This window comes from Pelobates fuscus, chromosome 3 (assembly GCF_036172605.1).
Source record: "Pelobates fuscus isolate aPelFus1 chromosome 3, aPelFus1.pri, whole genome shotgun sequence".
Lineage (NCBI taxonomy): Eukaryota > Metazoa > Chordata > Amphibia > Anura > Pelobatidae > Pelobates > Pelobates fuscus.
Genome location: NC_086319.1, coordinates 344494237 through 344512967, shown reverse-complemented (window position 1 = coordinate 344512967; position 18731 = coordinate 344494237). Strand labels below are relative to the sequence as shown.

The following is an 18731-nucleotide window of genomic DNA, read 5'->3' as shown; positions in this document are numbered from 1 at the left end:
ACAAACAAATTTTAAAATATAAATGTGTTGTTTGGCACTCCACTAAGAAAGCATAAGTGATGTATTTCATGGGAATTAAGTCCATGAACTATTAGAGATCAATGGGTACAATGGGTTATTTATGAAAATATGTTAAAAAAAAATATCTCTGTATTTTCAATAAAATACACACAACGTTTGGTTCCTGTTTTAGGCAAAATAAATTAATTTGAATATAAGTAAGTTTTACTTACTTTTTTCCGGTGCCATGGCTTCTCTGGTGCTGCTCACATCCCTGCCTCCTATGATGTAATTGAGAAGGCATGGCTTCTCCCGGTGATGGTCCAATCCTATGCTCCTCAAAAGTAGCCATGGTGGTCCTGATGCACATATGCAGTGAGCGCTGCTCGCATCCAAGCGTCCCCATAGGAAAACAATGTGTTCAATGTGTTCCTATGGGCTTTTGTGTCTTTTGACTGATATTTACTCACACAGTGCAGCAGAAGCGCCTCTATTGGCTGTCAAAAATAGAGCCACCTGAAGTAGACTTAACCCTGCAATATAAACCATGCCATTTCAAATTTAAAAGGACAGGACCACTGCACGGCCAACCTCATTGAGATATTGTGATCTAGGTGACTTTAGTGTCACTTTAAAGATTTACCAATTGACACCTCAAACTGTGCGTGCACAGCCAGGGTAGACATTGCAAATGAGAAGAAGAAATACTAACTTTGTTCTATTTCTCCTCTTCCCTATGCTGACTGCCAGGTGTCATCGACAGAGATTATAATAATGATTGCAAGATAATGAAGTAGACCTGAAAAAGTTTAAACATAAAATGTGTTTAACCCCTTAAGGACCAAACTTCGGGGTTAACGAAATATTTTCTTTAACACCCTTTGGAGAGAGATATTGTTCAGGACACACGTGCTAAATACTTATAGAAATAAGAATTGCATTTTAGATTAAATAATAACTTTTAAAAACTGAAAAATTAAATTGACAAAAACATTGGCTTCCTGTACCTTTCAGGATCCAATTCAAACTGCTTACACTGATGTACAAAGCCCTCAAAAACCCCACTGCTCATTTCAGTTCCTCTATAGTCAAGAAAAATACACCCCCTTCTTGTTCCATTTGCTCTTCAAGTGACATATTTTTGTCATCTGCTCTTTCCCGCACTCCCATCTGTCATCAGCAGGATTTTTCAGGGGCTGTCCCATTCCTAAGGGATTCCCTAGCCCATGCCATAATGCTCTCCCCTAGCTTCTAAGAAGTCACTGAAAGACATACGTCTAAGAAATCCTACCATGTTCCTGGGTGACGCTTCTGTCATTACAATTGCCGACCTCCATTCATTCCCCTCCATAGCCTGCTTACTCTCTCCCCTTACTGTTCAGTTCTTCCACACACTACTTTTACTACCTCATTTCAACACAGGCATTGTATCCGTCATTCCCTCCTCCCCTCTGACAGGGCTGCCATCAGAAATTTTGGGGCCCCTGACAAAGCACAAAGTCTGCCCTCCCCCCTCCCCCCCTGCCCGCTCCCTCCCTAGTCCGCTGACAATGATGCAGGACTGAATGTGGTGTGTATAGTGGAAGTGAATTAGAATGTGTGTAATGGATGTAGTGTTTGTGTGTATTAGATACTGTTTGTGCAGTGAATGCAGAGTGTGTGTTTGTGTAGCGGATGCAGTGTGTATAGTGAACGCAGTGTGTTTGAGTAGTGGATGTAGTGTGTGTACAGTGATGTAGTGGATGTAGTGTTTGTATGTACTAGATGAAATGTGTTTAGTGGATGCAGTGTCTGTAGTGTGTGTATTAGACGCAGTGTCTGTGTATAGTGAATGCAGAGTGTTTCAATTTGTGGTGGATGTAGTGTGTGTACTGTGAATACAGGATGTTTGTGTAGTGGATGCTGTGTGTACAGTTAATGCAGAGTGTGTGTCAGTATAGTGAATCCAGAGTGTGTGCATAGTTTAGTGAATGCAGAGTGTGTGTTAGTGTGTAGTGAATGCAGAGTGTGTCAGTGTAATGAATGTAGTGTGTGTGTTAGTGCAGTGAATGCAGAGTGTGTGTAAATGTGTAGTGAATGCAGAGTGTGTGTAAATGTGTAGTGAATGCAGAGAGTGTGTTAGTGTGTAGCGGATGCAGAGTGTGTGTTAGTGTATTGAATACAGAGTGTTATTGTGTAGTGAATGCAGAGAGTGTTTGAGTAGTGGATGTAGTGTGTGTACAGTGATGTAGTGTGTGTTTGTGTAGTGGATGTAGTATTTGTATGTACTAGATGAAATGTGTTTAGCGGATGCATTGTCTGTAGTGGATGTAGTGTGTGTATTAGACGCAGTGTCTGTGTATAGTGAATGCAGAGTGTTTCAATTTGTGGTGGATATAGTGTGTGTACTGTGAATACAGGATGTTTGTGTAGTGGATGCTGTGTGTACAGTTAATGCAGAGTGTATGTTAGTGTAGTAAATGCAGAGTGTGTGTGTCAGTATAGTGAAACCAGAGTGTGTGTTAGGGTGTAGTGAATGCAGAGTGTGTGTTAGTGTGTAATAAATGCAGAGTGTGTGTTAGTGTGTAATAAATGCAGAGTGTGTGTTAGGGTGTAGTGAATGCAGAGTGTGTGTTAGGGTGTAGTGAATGCAGAGTGTGTGTTAGTGTGTAATAAATGCAGAGTGTGTGTTAGGGTGTAGTGAATGCAGAGTGTGTGTTAGTGTGTAATAAATGCAGAGTGTGTGTTAGGGTGTAGTGAATGCAGAGTGTGTCAGTGTAATGAATGTAGTGTGTGTGTAAATTTGTAGTGAATGCAGAGAGTGTGTTAGTGTGTAGCGGATGCAGAGTGTGTGTTAGTGTAGCGGATGCAGAGTGTGTGTTAGTGTAGCGGATGCAGAGTGTGTGTTAGTGTAGTGAATGCAGAGTGTTAATGTGTAGTGGATGCAGAGTGTGTGTTAGTGTAGTGAATGCAGAGTGTGTTAATGTGTAGCGAATGCCAGTATAGTGGATGCAGTGAGTGTGTTAGTGTGTAGTGTATGCAGAGTGCATGTTGTATTAGTGAATGCAGTGTGTGTATTGTATTGGTGTATTCGTGTATGCAGTGTGTGTGTTAGTGTATGCAGTGTGTGTTGTGTTAGTGTATGCAGTGTGTGTTGTGTTGGTGTATGCAGAGTGTGTTGTGTTAGTATATGGAGAGTGTGTGTTGTGTTAGTGTATGGAGAGTGTGTGTTGTGTTAGTGTATGCAGTGTGTGTTGTGTTAGTGTATGCAGTGTGTGTTGTGTTAGTGTATGCAGTGTGTGTTGTGTAGTGTATGCAGTGTGTGTTGTGTAGTGTATGCAGTGTGTGTTGTGTTAATGTATGCAGTGTGTGTTGTGTTGGTGTATGCAGAGTGTGTTGTGTTGGTGTATGCAGAGTGTGTTGTGTTGGTGTATGCAGAGTGTGTTGTGTTGGTGTATGCAGAGTGTGTTGTGTTAGTATATGCAGTGTGTGTTGTGTTGGTGTATGCAGTGTGTGTTGTGTTGGTGTATGCAGAGTGTGTTGTGTTAGTGTATGCAGAGTGTGTGTTGTGTTGGTGTATGCAGTCTGCATACACTGACACAACATACACTAACACAACACACACTGCATACACTAACACAACCCACACTCTGCATACACTGACACAACACACACTCTGCATACACTAACACAACACACACTCTGCATACACTAACACAACACACACACTGCATACACTGACACAACACACACACTGCATACACTGACACAACACACACTGCATAGACTGACACAACACACACTGCATACACTGACACAACACACACACACTACATACACTGACACAACACACAGACTGCAGGAAGACAATGAGAGTATTAGTCCAAAGCAGACAGAAGGGGAGGAAGGGGCATTTTCACATAAATAAATAAAAAAATAAAAAAATAATAATTAAATGTTATTCCCCCCTCCCTGCTTACCTGGTCCAGGGAGGGGGGAGATTCCATCCCTGGTGGTCCGGTGGCCCCCCCCCCCTCCCGCGGAGCGTTGCCATGGCAACCGGGTCTCGCGAGAGTTATTAGAAGAGAGAAGAGAGGAGAAGAGGAAGTGTGCTGGGCCCCCTCTGCGGTAACAGGGAGCCGGGGGCCCGCGGCTGCACACATAGATCGCGATATTCGCTATCTATGTGTGCAGAAAGGGAAAGTGGGGCCCAGGACTGCCAGAGCAGTCCGGGCCCCCCAGGGCCGCCGGGCCCGTGACAACCCTCATGGTTGTCACCCCCTGATGGCGGCCCTGCCCTCTGACATACTTTTATTTCTCTTGTGTGTCTTTACCCCTTCCTCATAGAGTGTAAGCTTGTTTGAGCATACCCTTCTTCACCTCTTGTTAATATTTGTTATGCCAATAACTTGTTGCAAATTTAATTTTATATTGTAAAGCGCTGCAGAATATGTTGGTGATAAATAAATATAATAATATAAATTCTAATGATTTGGCTATTGCTTTAACTACAGTAAAGAAAAGTTAATTGTATGAATGTTTTTCAAATTTTAAATTATAAACTAGTATGCGCTTTAACCCCTTAAGGACCAAACTTCTGGAATAAAAGGGAATCATGACATGTCACACATGTCATGTGTCCTTAAGGGGTTAAACAGGTTGATGTTAATAGTTGTTGAGACGGAAGCTCCTGTGCCACAGCCTTCTGGAGAGGCGTAGCAGCTAGCCTCCTGCCCACAGACTATGGGCCTGGTCCCAAGAGCCCCTGAGAATAAGGGGCTCCAGACACTTGTTGTAGTACAACAGAATCCCCGTGCCCAGAGACCCTTTGTCTGTTGGTTTATATTGTGTTATTATGAGTGCCTATATGTTTCCTCATATGATTTGGTTAATTGTCCAGCTTGTATGTTCCTTTCCCCCTCCCCATTTTTCCTGTCTTATAGTTCTCCCAGTAGGGAGTTGTGCCATTGTTCCAGGGACACTTCCAAACCAGTTCCAAGTGGCTGCCCTGCCACTCCTTTAAATCCCTCAGGTGGTTTGCAACCTTTGCTATTGACTGTCTCCAGCCTTCCTGGTAATTACAGGGCTCCATTCACACTGCTTGTAAGCTTTGTAGTGTGATTGGTTGCTATCTCAAGTCCATACAACTATTGGTTGGCTTAGGATATGCACTGTTATTGGTTGCTATCCCAAGTCCATACTTCTGTTGGGTACTACTGTAATCATATTGTATGTAAATGAGGCTGTGGGAGTATAAATAGATGTGCTGTTTTCAATAAAGGTTGTTGTTCTCCCCTTGAAATATTGTTATCTAGTGCTTGGGGTGGTGGGCTATAATCACTGAAGCGGCATTTCTTTTTGTCGGAAGGGACTTTAGCAGAGATACTCAGCCGTAGTATTGGAGCTCCGCTACAGTTGTATACAACTAATCATAGATTCTTAATGACAAAAACACTAAAACAGTCAGTATAAGGTATCTGGTGGAGGTTTTGCTGGAAGGAAATTCATAGGAATTATCCATAAGAAAACACATACCCTATGCGAATCATGCTAATCTATCGCTTATTTCACTCAAGCATATAGATATCTCCTAACAGCAGCTTTCGTTGACGCAGGATGTCCGTGTGCGGGGTTAAGAGGTGGGCCACTGACTCAAATCATGTAACCAGCACCACCCAAAGGGCAAAAGGGACGGGTCAGCCCAAAGAACTGTAAGGTCATCCTGGACTGAATGCCTGTTAGGCTCCCTGCTAATTATGCAGGCTGGCCAACTAAGGGCAAACTATGCAGACAGTGCCTTGAGCTGGTGCAAATGCATCTAATGATACACTCGCTCTACACTCTCTGGGGACTGTCCTCTAACACTCTCTTGTCCACTCCTTTGAATAACTTATTTGACACCTGAAACTGGCAGGGTATATATATATCTGGAACTATAAATCTCTCAAAAATATAAATACTGCAAGTTGTTACCCCATAGCATGGTATAGCAATTGAGAAAATAGAAAAAGTCATAATAAACAGAAAAAGAAAGTATATCTGCACTTGCACAAATTAAACTAAATTGTAACGACAAATGTATCAAAAGAAATTGTTAAACTGACAAATGTATATAACAGGTCAAAAGGACACTGTAGGCACCCAGACCACTTCAGATAATTAAAGTGAACTGGGTGCAATGTGCAATGGTGCCACTAGAGGGACTTCTGGGTGCTTAGACGACTTTTGGTCGCCTACATGACACTGGACGTCCTCACGCTATGCATGAGTACTTCCAGCATCACCGGAATCCCCATAGGAAAGCGTTGATTAATGCTTTCCTATGGGGAAATCCTAATGTGAGCGTGGCCATGGCCAAGCATGCGCATTAGGTGTACCCCACTGGCTGACATTGGTGGGGTAAGAGCGTGGGTGGAGCCTGACCCAGCACTGAGGGACATCGGCGCTGGATTCAGGTAAGTCACTGAAGGTGTTTTTACTACTTCAACCTAGAGTTGGTTTATTTAGACTCTTAATAAGGTGATCAATATTATATTTATTATTATTGCCATTTATATAGCGCCAACAGATTCCGTAGCGCTTTACAATATTATAAGAGGGGGGGATTTAACTATAAATAGGACAATTACAAGAACAATAGGTTGGAGATATCTCTCTTTTCTGTATATGTAAGTTTTATCCTGTCTGCAGTTACTGCAACATTTGTGTCTCCCATTTTACTCATATAGGAGAAAGTGAAGGAAGGTAGTGTGCTACCTTAAAGGCATATACATTTGCAAGATTAGAGCTGAACTCTTGAGGGTAAATAGCAGAGATACTCAGGCTGAGTAGCAAGATCTTTAAATATGAAACCGTGTTGGATATACAACGGAAAAATAGTAGTAGAGGATAGTTGAACTGAATAGTTAAAACACTTAGAAGTAATTAATAATTGGTGTTAGCTATAATTCAATTAGTATTCAGGGGTATATGCCTTTAAAATATAAGTTTAAAACAATATCTCACATAAAAAATATCTAAAGTGTATGAGCATTAAAATGATTATGTAAAAGCTGGCTATATTCACTGTGAATGTATCACACTTGAGTCCAATATTATATAGTCTCTTTTTGATACAATTACTTCAGTGGAAAGAGTAATAAATGAAATTGAAACCGTCTTTGAATTGTGAGCTATTTCAGTTGCCTTTAGTTATACATCAGCTGGGATGTGAATACTGAAAAAGCTTAGTTGTGTGAGGGGCAAATAAGGCCGTAAAGGAAATAAAAAAGGGGGGAGTAAGTCGGTTGTGGTGTGCCGGAACCGACATCGTGGTAGGCCTGTAATAAAAGAGGACCCACCCATGAGGTGTAATGAAAAGTATAAATAAAGGGAGTGGAGGGTGGGGGTTTAAGTAGGTAACATGCCCCTCCCACAACTGCAGGCCAAGCCTTCACATTTGTTGTAGTACAATATTAAAGGGACACCTGGTTCCAGCGCCGGGAGCCTCCTGAAGCCGCGCCCCCTGTTTCGTCAAAATGCCGAAATAGGCGGGCGCGAGCAGGGAGCAATCAGACGCTTCCATTTGGAAGCGTCATTGCTCCCTTGTGCGCATGCGCGGCTTCGACGCACATGCGCCCATACTTCAGAGGGCGGCATTCATGCCCTTCTCTGAAGTCCTGAGCGCACTACCGCGCATGTGAGCGGTGTGCGCGGCCGCGAGCTGAGCTGACTGACTGCTCAGCTCGCGGTCTTTGCCTGCCCCCTCTCCTCTGCTGACAGGCTGGAGAGAGAAGGCACGCACACAGTGCCTTCTCTCTCCTGCACACGTCAGACGTATTTTAGTACGTCTGACGTGTACAAGGCCTTTTTAGGGCCCTACATGATAGGAAGTCCCTCAGGTGGCAGTCGTAGTGACGGCCACTGGAGGTATTCCTATCAATCAATGTAAACACTGTATTTTCTCTGAAGTTGTTCAGGTGACTATAGTGTCCCTTTAATGGAATCTCCTTTTTAGAGTTGGTGACAATAATAGTTGTACCCTTAACAAAATAAAATAAAATACTATAAGATCATGGAGAGTGATCTTAAGTTATAGGTTTAGTTCTCCATTCTGAAAGAAACAGAGTAGAAATCCAGAGTGTATACTGCATGAAAAATGTATTTGAAATAATACGTTGAAAATGCACTCACACTTTGTAAATTACACCAAGCGTTACTGGAGGCAAGTTGTTTGGGCGGGGGGTAGTTTGCACGGTGCTGCAGTCCGGCCGGTAGATGAGAAGACTGGAGGTTGCCGCATGCGTGTCACCGATCTCCCTTTTCTGCGTTCTAAGTGCAGCTTGGTAAGATTTTACGGTAAGTGCCAAAAAATTTTGCTGTTCTGTCCTTACGCGTTTCGTGAGTGCTTGCTCACTTCATCAGAGGATATCGAGCAAGTAACATCCTCAGGTTTCATTTATTACTCTTTCCACTGAAGTAATTGTATCAAAAAGAGACTATATAATATTGGACTCAAGTGTGATACATTCACAGTGAATATAGCCAGCTTTTGCATAATCATTTTAATGCTCATACACTTTAGATATTTTTTTGTGAGATATTGTTTTAAACTTATATTTTAAAGGCATATACCTCTGAATACTAATTGAATTATAGCTAACAGTACACCAATTATTAATTACTTCTAAGTGTTTTAACTATTCAGTTCAACCATCCTCTACTACTATTTTTCCGTTGTATTTCCAACACGGTTTCATATTTAAAGGTATATACTACAACCTACTCCTGGATACTCATTCGATTTTATCTAATATTATTTCTATTTGCAAATTTGGGGATTTTTAGTGGAGTCCCTATCATTTCCAGATGAGCGGTTTTCATAGCCATACTATTAACTCTACTATTGAGATTTTCAATCTCAACCTCCAATCTATTGAGTACCAAGATCCTCTACAAATGGTAATAGTGCTTGGAATACAATGGCACTATCCCTCCATTCAGTGTTAAACCATTTCAGAACAGTTTAACATTTAAAGAAACAAACATCCAAATCATTTAGTCTAAGACAAAGGAAAGGGTTTTTTTTACAGTAACAACAATAAAGATTTGGAATTATCTACCTGAAGAGGTGGTTTTATCAGAGTGTCTACAGATGTTTCAAGAGCAACTGGATACATTCTTACAAATGCATGATATTCAGGGATATAGTATTTAATATGTGGGGTAACAACTTCTTGATCCAAGGAGATATCTGACTGCTATTCTGGGGTCAAGAAGGTTTTTTTTTTTCTTTTTTCTAATTTGTTGCAAAATTGGAAAATGGTACAACTTGGGATTTTTGCCTTCTTTTGGATCAACAGCAAAAATGTGAGAAAGACTGAACTTGATGGAGGCAAGTTTTTTTTTCTTAGCCTATATGGCTATGTATGTAACTACACGTGTATGATTCCATACTTTTAGAAAAACTTTTAAATCATTTATTTACAAAAATTCCCATAGACTTTAATGGTGACTTCTGTAGATAAATCACTTGGAAAGTTTTTCTAACCGTATTGAATCATTTAGGAAGCTTATTAAATCGAGGCCATAGTTAGAAATGTATATTTCAGATATTGTGCAAACATGTATTTGTAGTGATATAAATGTTGTGGTTATATTTTAGTGACATTGTGTAGTTGTCCTTTAACTGCCTTAATTGAATAATAAGAAAATTTTAGCTAATGTTAATTGCTTGCACATGTAATTAAAGGGACACTATAGTCACCAGAACAACTACAGCTTACTGGTGTATACAGTATGTCCCTGCAGGAATTTTATAGTAAACACTGCCTTTTCAGAGAAATTGTCAGTGTTTGCATTGCTGCCTAGTAACACATCTAGTGGCTGTCACTCAGACAGCTTCTTGAGTTGCATCCTGGGTCAGTGCTGCACAACACGCAGCACCGACATTCAGCGTCTCCACACTCTGCATGAAAGTGCTTTCTTATGGGAGAGCATTGGATTGGCTGAGCTTGTCAATTTTGATGATCTCAGCCAATGAGGCTGAACGTGAGCAGGACCAGACATGACAGATCTGCGCTACCCTGTAATAAAGGTAAGTTAAATCACCTTTTACATTGGTTACGGGGGTCAGGGAACCTAAATATTGATATTACAGCTATAGTGACAGGAATACATGTTTGTTGGTTCTTTGTTAGAAAAAAAACTTTCCTTTCTGTGTTTATTTTGCCTAGTGTCTAATTGATCTTTTACATTTTCAGTAACTCTTCTTTGGAATGTTTCTGATTGTTCAAACTTGTGAACAAAAGTGCCCTTTTTTACCAAACAGAATATTGAAAAAATGTTTTTTTAAAAGTATTGGAATTGTAGCCTTGCAATAGATTTGGCAGCTGTAAACGTGTTGATAAATATCAAGTGAGAGATTTTAATGTATTCATTTCACTCAGTCACACACTGAAATAGTTTATATATATATATGGGTATAGTCTGTGATCAACAGGACTGAAATAATAGGACTCTGTTTCGAAATAACCGTGTTTTGACTTTGGGGAGAAAATGAATCTGCTAAAACCCTTTCTATGTTTGTCTTTTGGACAGAATCAATGACATCCTGTGCCTTGCTGACTCTACATCACTTTCAGATGTCACACTTGATGGCAATCCTATAGCTCAAGAGACATGGTACAGACAAACCATTCTTGGACATATGCTGCAGCTACGACAGCTGGATATGAAGAGAATCACGGTGAGAGCATGACATTTAGTCATGTATGAATTAGTGTTTACACGTTAAACCAACCAGCTGTATAACTTAATACAATGAACCCAAATGGAAGAAGAAACTAGTAAACTAAATGTGAAGTAACTGACTGTAAGCCAACTTGGCAGTGTCCTCCAGAAGTCATTTAAATTGCACTCGTTTTCAGACATACTTTTATGAAGGCAACTCCCCTCAAATATACAGCAGCCCATTGTAAATGAACATTACAAGTAGGGCACCACTTGCCAAGTCCATTAAAGAAGGGATTTGTTTTTATGTGTCCCGTCCCCCCCCCCGCTCCCACCCCAAAAAGCAAAACGTACTTTTCTGGATTTATCATGCTTGTTGCAATTGGCCACCAGTCTGGCAGGATACGTGCAAACATATTCAATGGTTTTATTATATTGCCTATTTCTTTCATCTCAAATGCCTGTTTCAGTGCATCCGTACGGTTAGATATGTTCTACGAAAAGAAGAAAAGGTAGATGTTTCAGTATCCATGCCATACCAAAAATTTATGAGTGATGGTTATTGACCATATTTCATTTCACCTGACAATAACTTGGAGAGGACAATATATTGCAATATTCAGGAATGTTATTGCTTAATAGACTTTTGCATAGTCCACATGCAAACTGGTAACAAGCAATTAATGTATTGTGGACCATTGGCCATTGATAACAGTACATGGCTCAGTTAACAGCCTTCTCATGAAAATGTTGAATGTAGTCATTATAAGCTTTCAGTAAATGAGGGTATGCCCCTTCCTACTCCATTCTCTGTGCATTAGGTGGATGCACAATTTCCCCCTCATTACAGGTCATGGAGATGCCCAGGCTTGTTGCTTTTTTATATGTTAAAGCTCCTGTGGTCCCCAAGCTTCTGACTGCAGCAATAAAATATATATACATATGTTATAGGGGGTTCTTTATTACATTCTGGTAGCAGGGTTGTGTTTGTGCAGTGAGACACTAGTACTTCTATGAACTTCTACGAAACATAACAGCATTTTTCTTCAGTTAAAAAAAGACAATATAAGAACAGACAAAAACTTAATCGTTTGCCCTTCAGTTATTCACTGCTGATGTCTCACACAAATTGCTGCTCACATATTTCATTAAAGAGTGTCAGACTAATCCCACCCAAAAGGGCAAGGGCAATCTAGATTTTGAAAGTTCCTTTTGCACAAGAGGTACGACGGCTCCAGATGTTCGTTTCAGACCATAAGCAAATGCATTCAAGTATAAAAAAGCAAGATAATATCCAAAAATTGACTGGCACACAGTGCTTCAGCACATTGTGCCTCACGTTCCAGAGCCTCACCACGAACCAACTGCTTAGTGAATAGGCCAGGCACTTTGTGCAAGGGTTTGTTAGGGTACCTTTATTCTGGGCAAAACTTATGTCAAAATTCCATTTTAATTTTCTATTTTCATTGTACCCATTCCAGTGTGTGACTAATGACAACCACTAGGTGGCAGAAGATTGTAAAATATAAATAAGTGGAATGCTAATAATGTAATAATGTTGAACTAGCCGAGAACAAGCAGTCAGCCCTTGTTTGTTAGTTGTAAAACATTATGCAGCATTTTAACACTTTACCTAAGTGGTTTGACATAAAACCAGATGACACTTCCCAGAGACTGTAGTGGTTCTATTGCTTAAAATCCCCCTCAAACCCCTCCTTTATATTTACAGGTATAAATTGGAAAAAAAAAGTTTTGCCTCTAAGGGCAAAAATAGAGATCCACAAGGTATTACTTGGTTTGCTCCCACAGTAGACATCAGTATATTCACTTGTGATGTGCAAATTGCTCACAGGGCCAATGCAGCTGTAAGTTAACATGGTATGCAGACATGGGATGACCTCTTCACATCACTGGCCCATCATATTTTTGACCTATGACAATCCCATCCTAAATTCATACGTCACAATGTTGGGAAGCATTGTATGCTGTGAGGGATATTTTATTAGCCAGTGTAATACATCCAGTAGGGTAATTTACAGGGTCATGAAGCAAACTTCATCTCAAGCTTATTCTACAAACATGCTAGGGACATCTATTTACTGTGACCTGCATAATCCCCAGGTTTCTGTCCAGAAATCACCTTTTTGAGGAGGTGGAGTGAGATGTTTACCCTATGGATGTATCCAATTCTGCAGGGGCTGCATAATCTTAGCAGAAAAGGCTAAATTCCTTAAGGAGCATTTTTTTTTTTACTTTTTGTTAAATCCCCAAATCCTTACAAAACAAAACTGTGTCTAAAAGGTTCATTTAATCTCATGAGACCTGGAGCAAGTTGCAACATTGAATCATGTTGGGCAGAGAGCAAATTATAATCTGAAAATTACTGAATTTGGCATGAAGTCTAGTTTGCCATCTTAAAAAGATCATTCAGCACAAACATGTTTGCTTTAAGGATATATTTAATAATGCTTTAATACAAAAGGGTATATAATAGAGAATGATACTTTATCACTTTTAGATTTATTTCCGTTTATCCAATTTTTTTTATTTACAGCAAGCATTGATACATTTTCATTTTTACTTTAAAGAATGAGAGCTCCCTTTTTTCTCACCCGTGTTAATATTATTGAACTGTTTACTGGTAAGGGTAGTGCAGCTGTGGAAAGTATAAAGCACACTTCACAACACTTTTTTTTGTCTGTGGAGATGTTGTCTACACATTATGTTCGGTGTACACTTACATATCCTTAGGCATGTAAACGTGCCATCCTACAGAATGTGTTTTTCGACCCTTCTTACAAAATGTAGAATGCCCGCATATAACCATAAAAGAATACAGAACAATACAGGAATTAATTAAATTTACATGGCATGCTTTTATTTTGCAAGGAGACACAATATAAATGATAGATTTATATATAGCATGGTATCAGATGTGTTAAACCCCACATGTGCTAGTTTCCCTTTAAGATTTGATTTGGTACCTCTGTGTCAGGTAACAGGACTATTTCAAGCAAAAACTGTTCACTTTATGTTTTAGAAGAAAAAACGAAAATTATAATATTGACAACATGGATGTATACTACGCTAAAAGAAAAACATAGGTTTCAAATTTTAAAAAAACACTACATGCTTTTTTGTCTTGGCATGATTCAATTCAGAATAGTGATTATTGCGTATGTATCTCCAGAATCCAAAAGTTTATGTATAGGATGTTTGTTTTCAGGAAGAAGAAAGGCGTACTGCATCTGTTCTGGCAAGAAAAGAGGAAGAGAGGAAGCGTGAGAGCCATAAACAAGCCTTACTAAAGGTAACTTTTATCACAGTGAAACACATAGCAATTAGGTGACTTCAGCATACAATATGTCCAGCATTTGGCCACACTGTAACTGTATCTATTTTGAAAGATGCATTCTATGCGTGTTGTTCTGTGCAAAGATTGCATACGTTAATATCAGGGCACATTTACTAGTAGGCTAATTCTGGAAAGTGTGACTAGTAAATCATCCTTCTTTAGATGTGTAATCAGTTAATCACTGAAGGTTAATGTATCGTGCATAGAGGTCCCCATATGTAGGCCCTGCTCTGTCGACATGTGACATTAGTATCAGAATGGTCTATGGAATTCAGTTGTGGGGTGCACAAGATAGTGTAATTGATGTCACAGCATGACCAATGTCTGCAAAATATCATTGTCATTTGTATGTGACATCCATGTCTTTAGTATCAAAGCCAGTTCACGAGTTCCATTCACTACGAATACATGTGCACTTGCAGTAAATTTTGTTTATGATATGTTGATGGAAATACCTGTATTGTATTAACTAAACTCGTATATGTGAATCTAACATGTGCACATGGGGTTATTCTCTAAAATACTAAGTGTGTGAATCGATATGGATTGCAGATATTTTGCCAGTAGATAGACTGGAAAACAAATGGTTTGGAGATTTTTTCCAAGTTTGACTATTTTGACTATAATGCCCAATTATACTCTATTCTAAGCTTAGTATATAAAAGAATAAACATGTTTAGTTTTAGTCAGAATGAGAGAATTTCACCATGGAAACCAAAAGACTGTTCCCATTTTACAACAAATTATATTCTACATAAAATGCTGAGTCAGTTGTCTGTACCATTATTTCTTAAACACCTATGTGTTCAATAGCACCGTACAATAAAATTCACAATTCCCATGACATGAAAGTTTGGTCAACAACAATGAGGGTGCCTCTGGTTAGATTAAATAGACCAGACCATATTTGCAAAAGAACCCTTTATTTTTTTTATTATTTTTTTTACATGATTTTTATAAAAAATATTAATAACAAATTTAACTGCAATGTTTAAAACATTAATGACCCCACAGATGATAAGCGATAAATTGTATGTGTTCATTTTTTAATTATACATTTTATTTCCTGGTGTTAAACTTAACCGTGAGGAACTGATATGTAAGAGCCTGTGACATTCCAGATTTGCCTGAAAGCATCTGAAATTTAAACAGGAAATATTGGGATTGGGGAACAAAGACATGTTTTATCAAAACACATAATATATAAAGTATAGTAAATAGTACTATATTAAGCATTTAACTGGAAATTCAAATTTGTGGGAAAAAAATAGTTTCAGCCTCATTTAACACATGAATAAAAATGCATAATTAACATTTCTTCAAGTTATTTACCTTGACATTGTTCTTACAGTTCATGCGTAAAATAGTGAAGATGTTATCTGATTCCTGAGAGCGATCAAACCCAGTCTGTAAAAGGTTAATAAAGCCTTCTGTTTATAAGTTTTAAATTACAGTTTTTAAAACTTGAGATAGTAGGTCCGCAAGACTTTTTTTTTTTTTTTTTTTAGGAAAACGAGTGACGCTTATTAGTATTATAAAATGTATCAAAATTGTTCCTTTTAATTTTTTTTTTTTTTGGGGGGGTGGGGGTTGGAGAACTATTTCGTGCAAATAAATCAAGGTTGCATAGATCTTGTTGAGCTCACAAATAACATTGGCACTGATGTCCCCCATTAGCGCATTTATTAGCGACTGAGAAACTTTCATTAATTTTGTAGAATGACTAGTTTTGGCTTTCCAATGTAAGATACTTGTTATTTAAAGGGAAACTCCAGTGCCAGCAAAACAATCCGTTTTCCTGGCACTGCAAGTCCCCTCTCCCTCCCACCCCCAATCACCGGTTGCTGAAGGGGTGAAAATTCCTTCAGTCACTTACCAGAGGCAGCGACATGTCCCACGCCGCTGCTTCTTCCTCCGCCGCCGCTCCTCCCAGTGATTGCGTCGGCCGGTGGGTGAGACTGATCTCGCCCACTGGCCGGGGAGACCTAATGCACATGCGCGGCAATGCCGCGCATGCGCATTAGCGCTCCCCATAGGAAAGCATTGAAAATGTATTTCAATGCTTTCCTATGGGGAAATGAGCGGCGCTTGAGGTCCTCAGACAGCGTGAGGACGTCCAGCGACGCTCTAGCACAGGTTTCCTGTGCTAGAAACCAGGAAGTGCCCTCTAGTGGCTGTCTAGTAGACAGCCACTAGAGGTGGAGTTAACCCTGCAAGGTAATTATTGCAGTTTATAAAAAACTGCAATAATTACACTTGCAGGGTTTAGGGTAGTGGGCGTTGGCACCCAGACCACTCCAATGGGCAGAAGTGGTCTGGGTGCCTCCCTCAATATACTCAGTAAAGCATATCGCTTCTTTAAAATAAATTTGTCTCATTTGCACTACCTTTCTTAAAGAAAGAACTTTTATACAGATAGCGATGTGGTACCCATACATGCTTGACTCATGTCTGAGACCAGAAGAAATAAAAGTAAAATGAGTTAGGTTTTGGGCCTGCTTTCCTTATTTGCTTTTTACTTATAAGAAATTAATAGTAGACAGACATTTGATTTGTTAGCCGATACATTCTAAACATGAACATGATCTAAGCAAAAGAAAATTAAAAATACTTCAGTCTTCTATGTAAAAAAAAAACCCTCTGTTTTATACAAAAACTGCATGTAGAAACAAACCTTTTTTCCATGGTAGGCATAAGCAATGATAAATGGTGATTAATGCAGAAATAAATAATAATAATTAAGAAAAATCCATGGCAGTAGTCTTAAATTTGACAAAAAAATAAATAATTCATTAAGAGCGGGTATCATTCTCTCTCTAAGGGTTTAATATTGTTACAATCTGTATAGGTAATACCTTACTCAGAATCTAGGCATTTGGTGGTGCTTGGCTTAAGGCCATATAATATATTCACTAATATATTCACTTGTAAAATAAAAACCATCACATTTTGTTGCATGCTCTTAAAGGGGTATATGAGCAATTAAAGGAACACTATAGTCACCTAAATTACTTTAGCTAAATAAAGCATTTTTTTAGTGTATAGATCATTCCCCTGCAATTTCACTGCTCAATTCACTGTAATTTAGGAGTTAAATCACTTTGTTTCTGTTTATACAGCCCTAGCCACACCTCCCCTGGCTATGATTGTCAGAGCCTGCATAAAAAAACAAAAACTGGTTTCACTTTCAAACAGATGTGATTTACCTTAAATAATTGTATCTCAATCTCTAAATTGAACTTTAATCACATACAGGAGGCTCTTGCAGGGTCTAGCAAGCTATTAACATAGCAGGGGGTAAGAAAATATTAATTAAACAGAACTTGCAATAAAGAAAGCCTAAATAGGGCTCTCTTTACAGGAAGTGTTTATGGAAGGCTGTGCAAGTCACATGCAGGGAGGTGTGACTAGGGTTCATAAACAAAGGGATTTAACTCCTAAATGGCAGAGGATTGAGCAGTGAGGCTGCAGGGGCATGTTCTATACACCAAAACTGCTTCATTAAGCTAAAGTTGTTCAGGTGACTATAGTGTCCCTTTAAGAAAAAGACTTGGAGGACATATATGGGATTGAGACGCTTACTGCTGCATTACATGGGACACAGACGTGGGGTGAGGCGGTGGGCGCAGGGCTGGCTTGGGGCGGAGGGGAAGGGGAAGGAGACGCTTCCTTTTACACCCATCATATCTGACCCGGCTCTATATCTTCTCGACTCTCGACCCTCTTGGCTCCTTCCCGTTCCCTCTCAACCCTTGGCCTAACCTACCCAACATACTATAGGCCATGTCATCATAAGTCAAGGGGGACTCCAGAGCAGGGGGGATTCCTAGAGGGGGCAGGCCGGGTGGGCTGACTGGGGGAGGGCGCGGGGATGCTGGACACACGGGGCTCTAGAATAGGAAGCAGCCAATAGATAGGGCACTGATTCTGATTGGCACTAGATATGCATCAGACACGATTCTACAGGACAACATACTTGGAACCACAGGATATAGAAGTAGCACTAAGCACAGAAACGAAACACAAACCGCACCGATGAGTAAGGTGACGGGACCTTCGACCTGGGCAAACTGATGGGCACACGACCGACTACACACTAGGAGAGACCCGGAGCCACTATACAGGGGAAGCCTGGGGTAGTCCCCCAAGGTAACTGAAGCGAACCCATGAACCACCCCATCACTCTTCTCTTACCCCAAAGAGAACACATGCCGACACACAACAGGCACACTAACCCACGGAAAACCTTATGGCATGCAGGGATCAGGCTAGCCCAACGACTGTAAAGGAATCAGCGATACACTGAGGAAGGGGGAACTTAGCCACTCGCCATGAAGAACGAGCAGTTACCAAACAAAAATGGCAATTGACAGTGGGGTATACTCCACCAGGATATAAATATGGCTGGCTAGTAACGACGGACCTAATTGAATATACAAACTGATACCTTGTACCACTTACTAGAACACATTATTCTAGGGACACAATGAGATGCACCTGTACTATTGAAATTATATGCGAACATGTTGATGCAATGTATCCTGTGCCTTAGTATTGAACACGAGCTGTGAATACAGACTTCCTTAACTATCTCACTGTACTTTCCTTGTTTATGAAAAACCAAAATAAAGATTGTCAAAAAATATAAGAAAAATGCTAATCTCTTGTACCTTAGCAGGTGCAGGAC

At 39.9% G+C, this 18731-nt stretch overlaps 1 protein-coding gene across 1 annotated transcript in view; it reads left to right on the top strand.

Annotated features, from left to right (window-relative positions):
- LRRC49 (leucine rich repeat containing 49) overlaps positions 1-18731 on the top strand; it is a 128807-nt gene that overhangs the window by 43877 nt on the left and 66199 nt on the right. Inside the window, exons 10-11 of the mRNA XM_063449127.1 lie at positions 10558-10705; positions 13916-13999. Coding sequence (XP_063305197.1) covers positions 10558-10705; positions 13916-13999 — 232 coding nt within the window. The remainder of the gene's footprint in view (positions 1-10557; positions 10706-13915; positions 14000-18731) is intronic.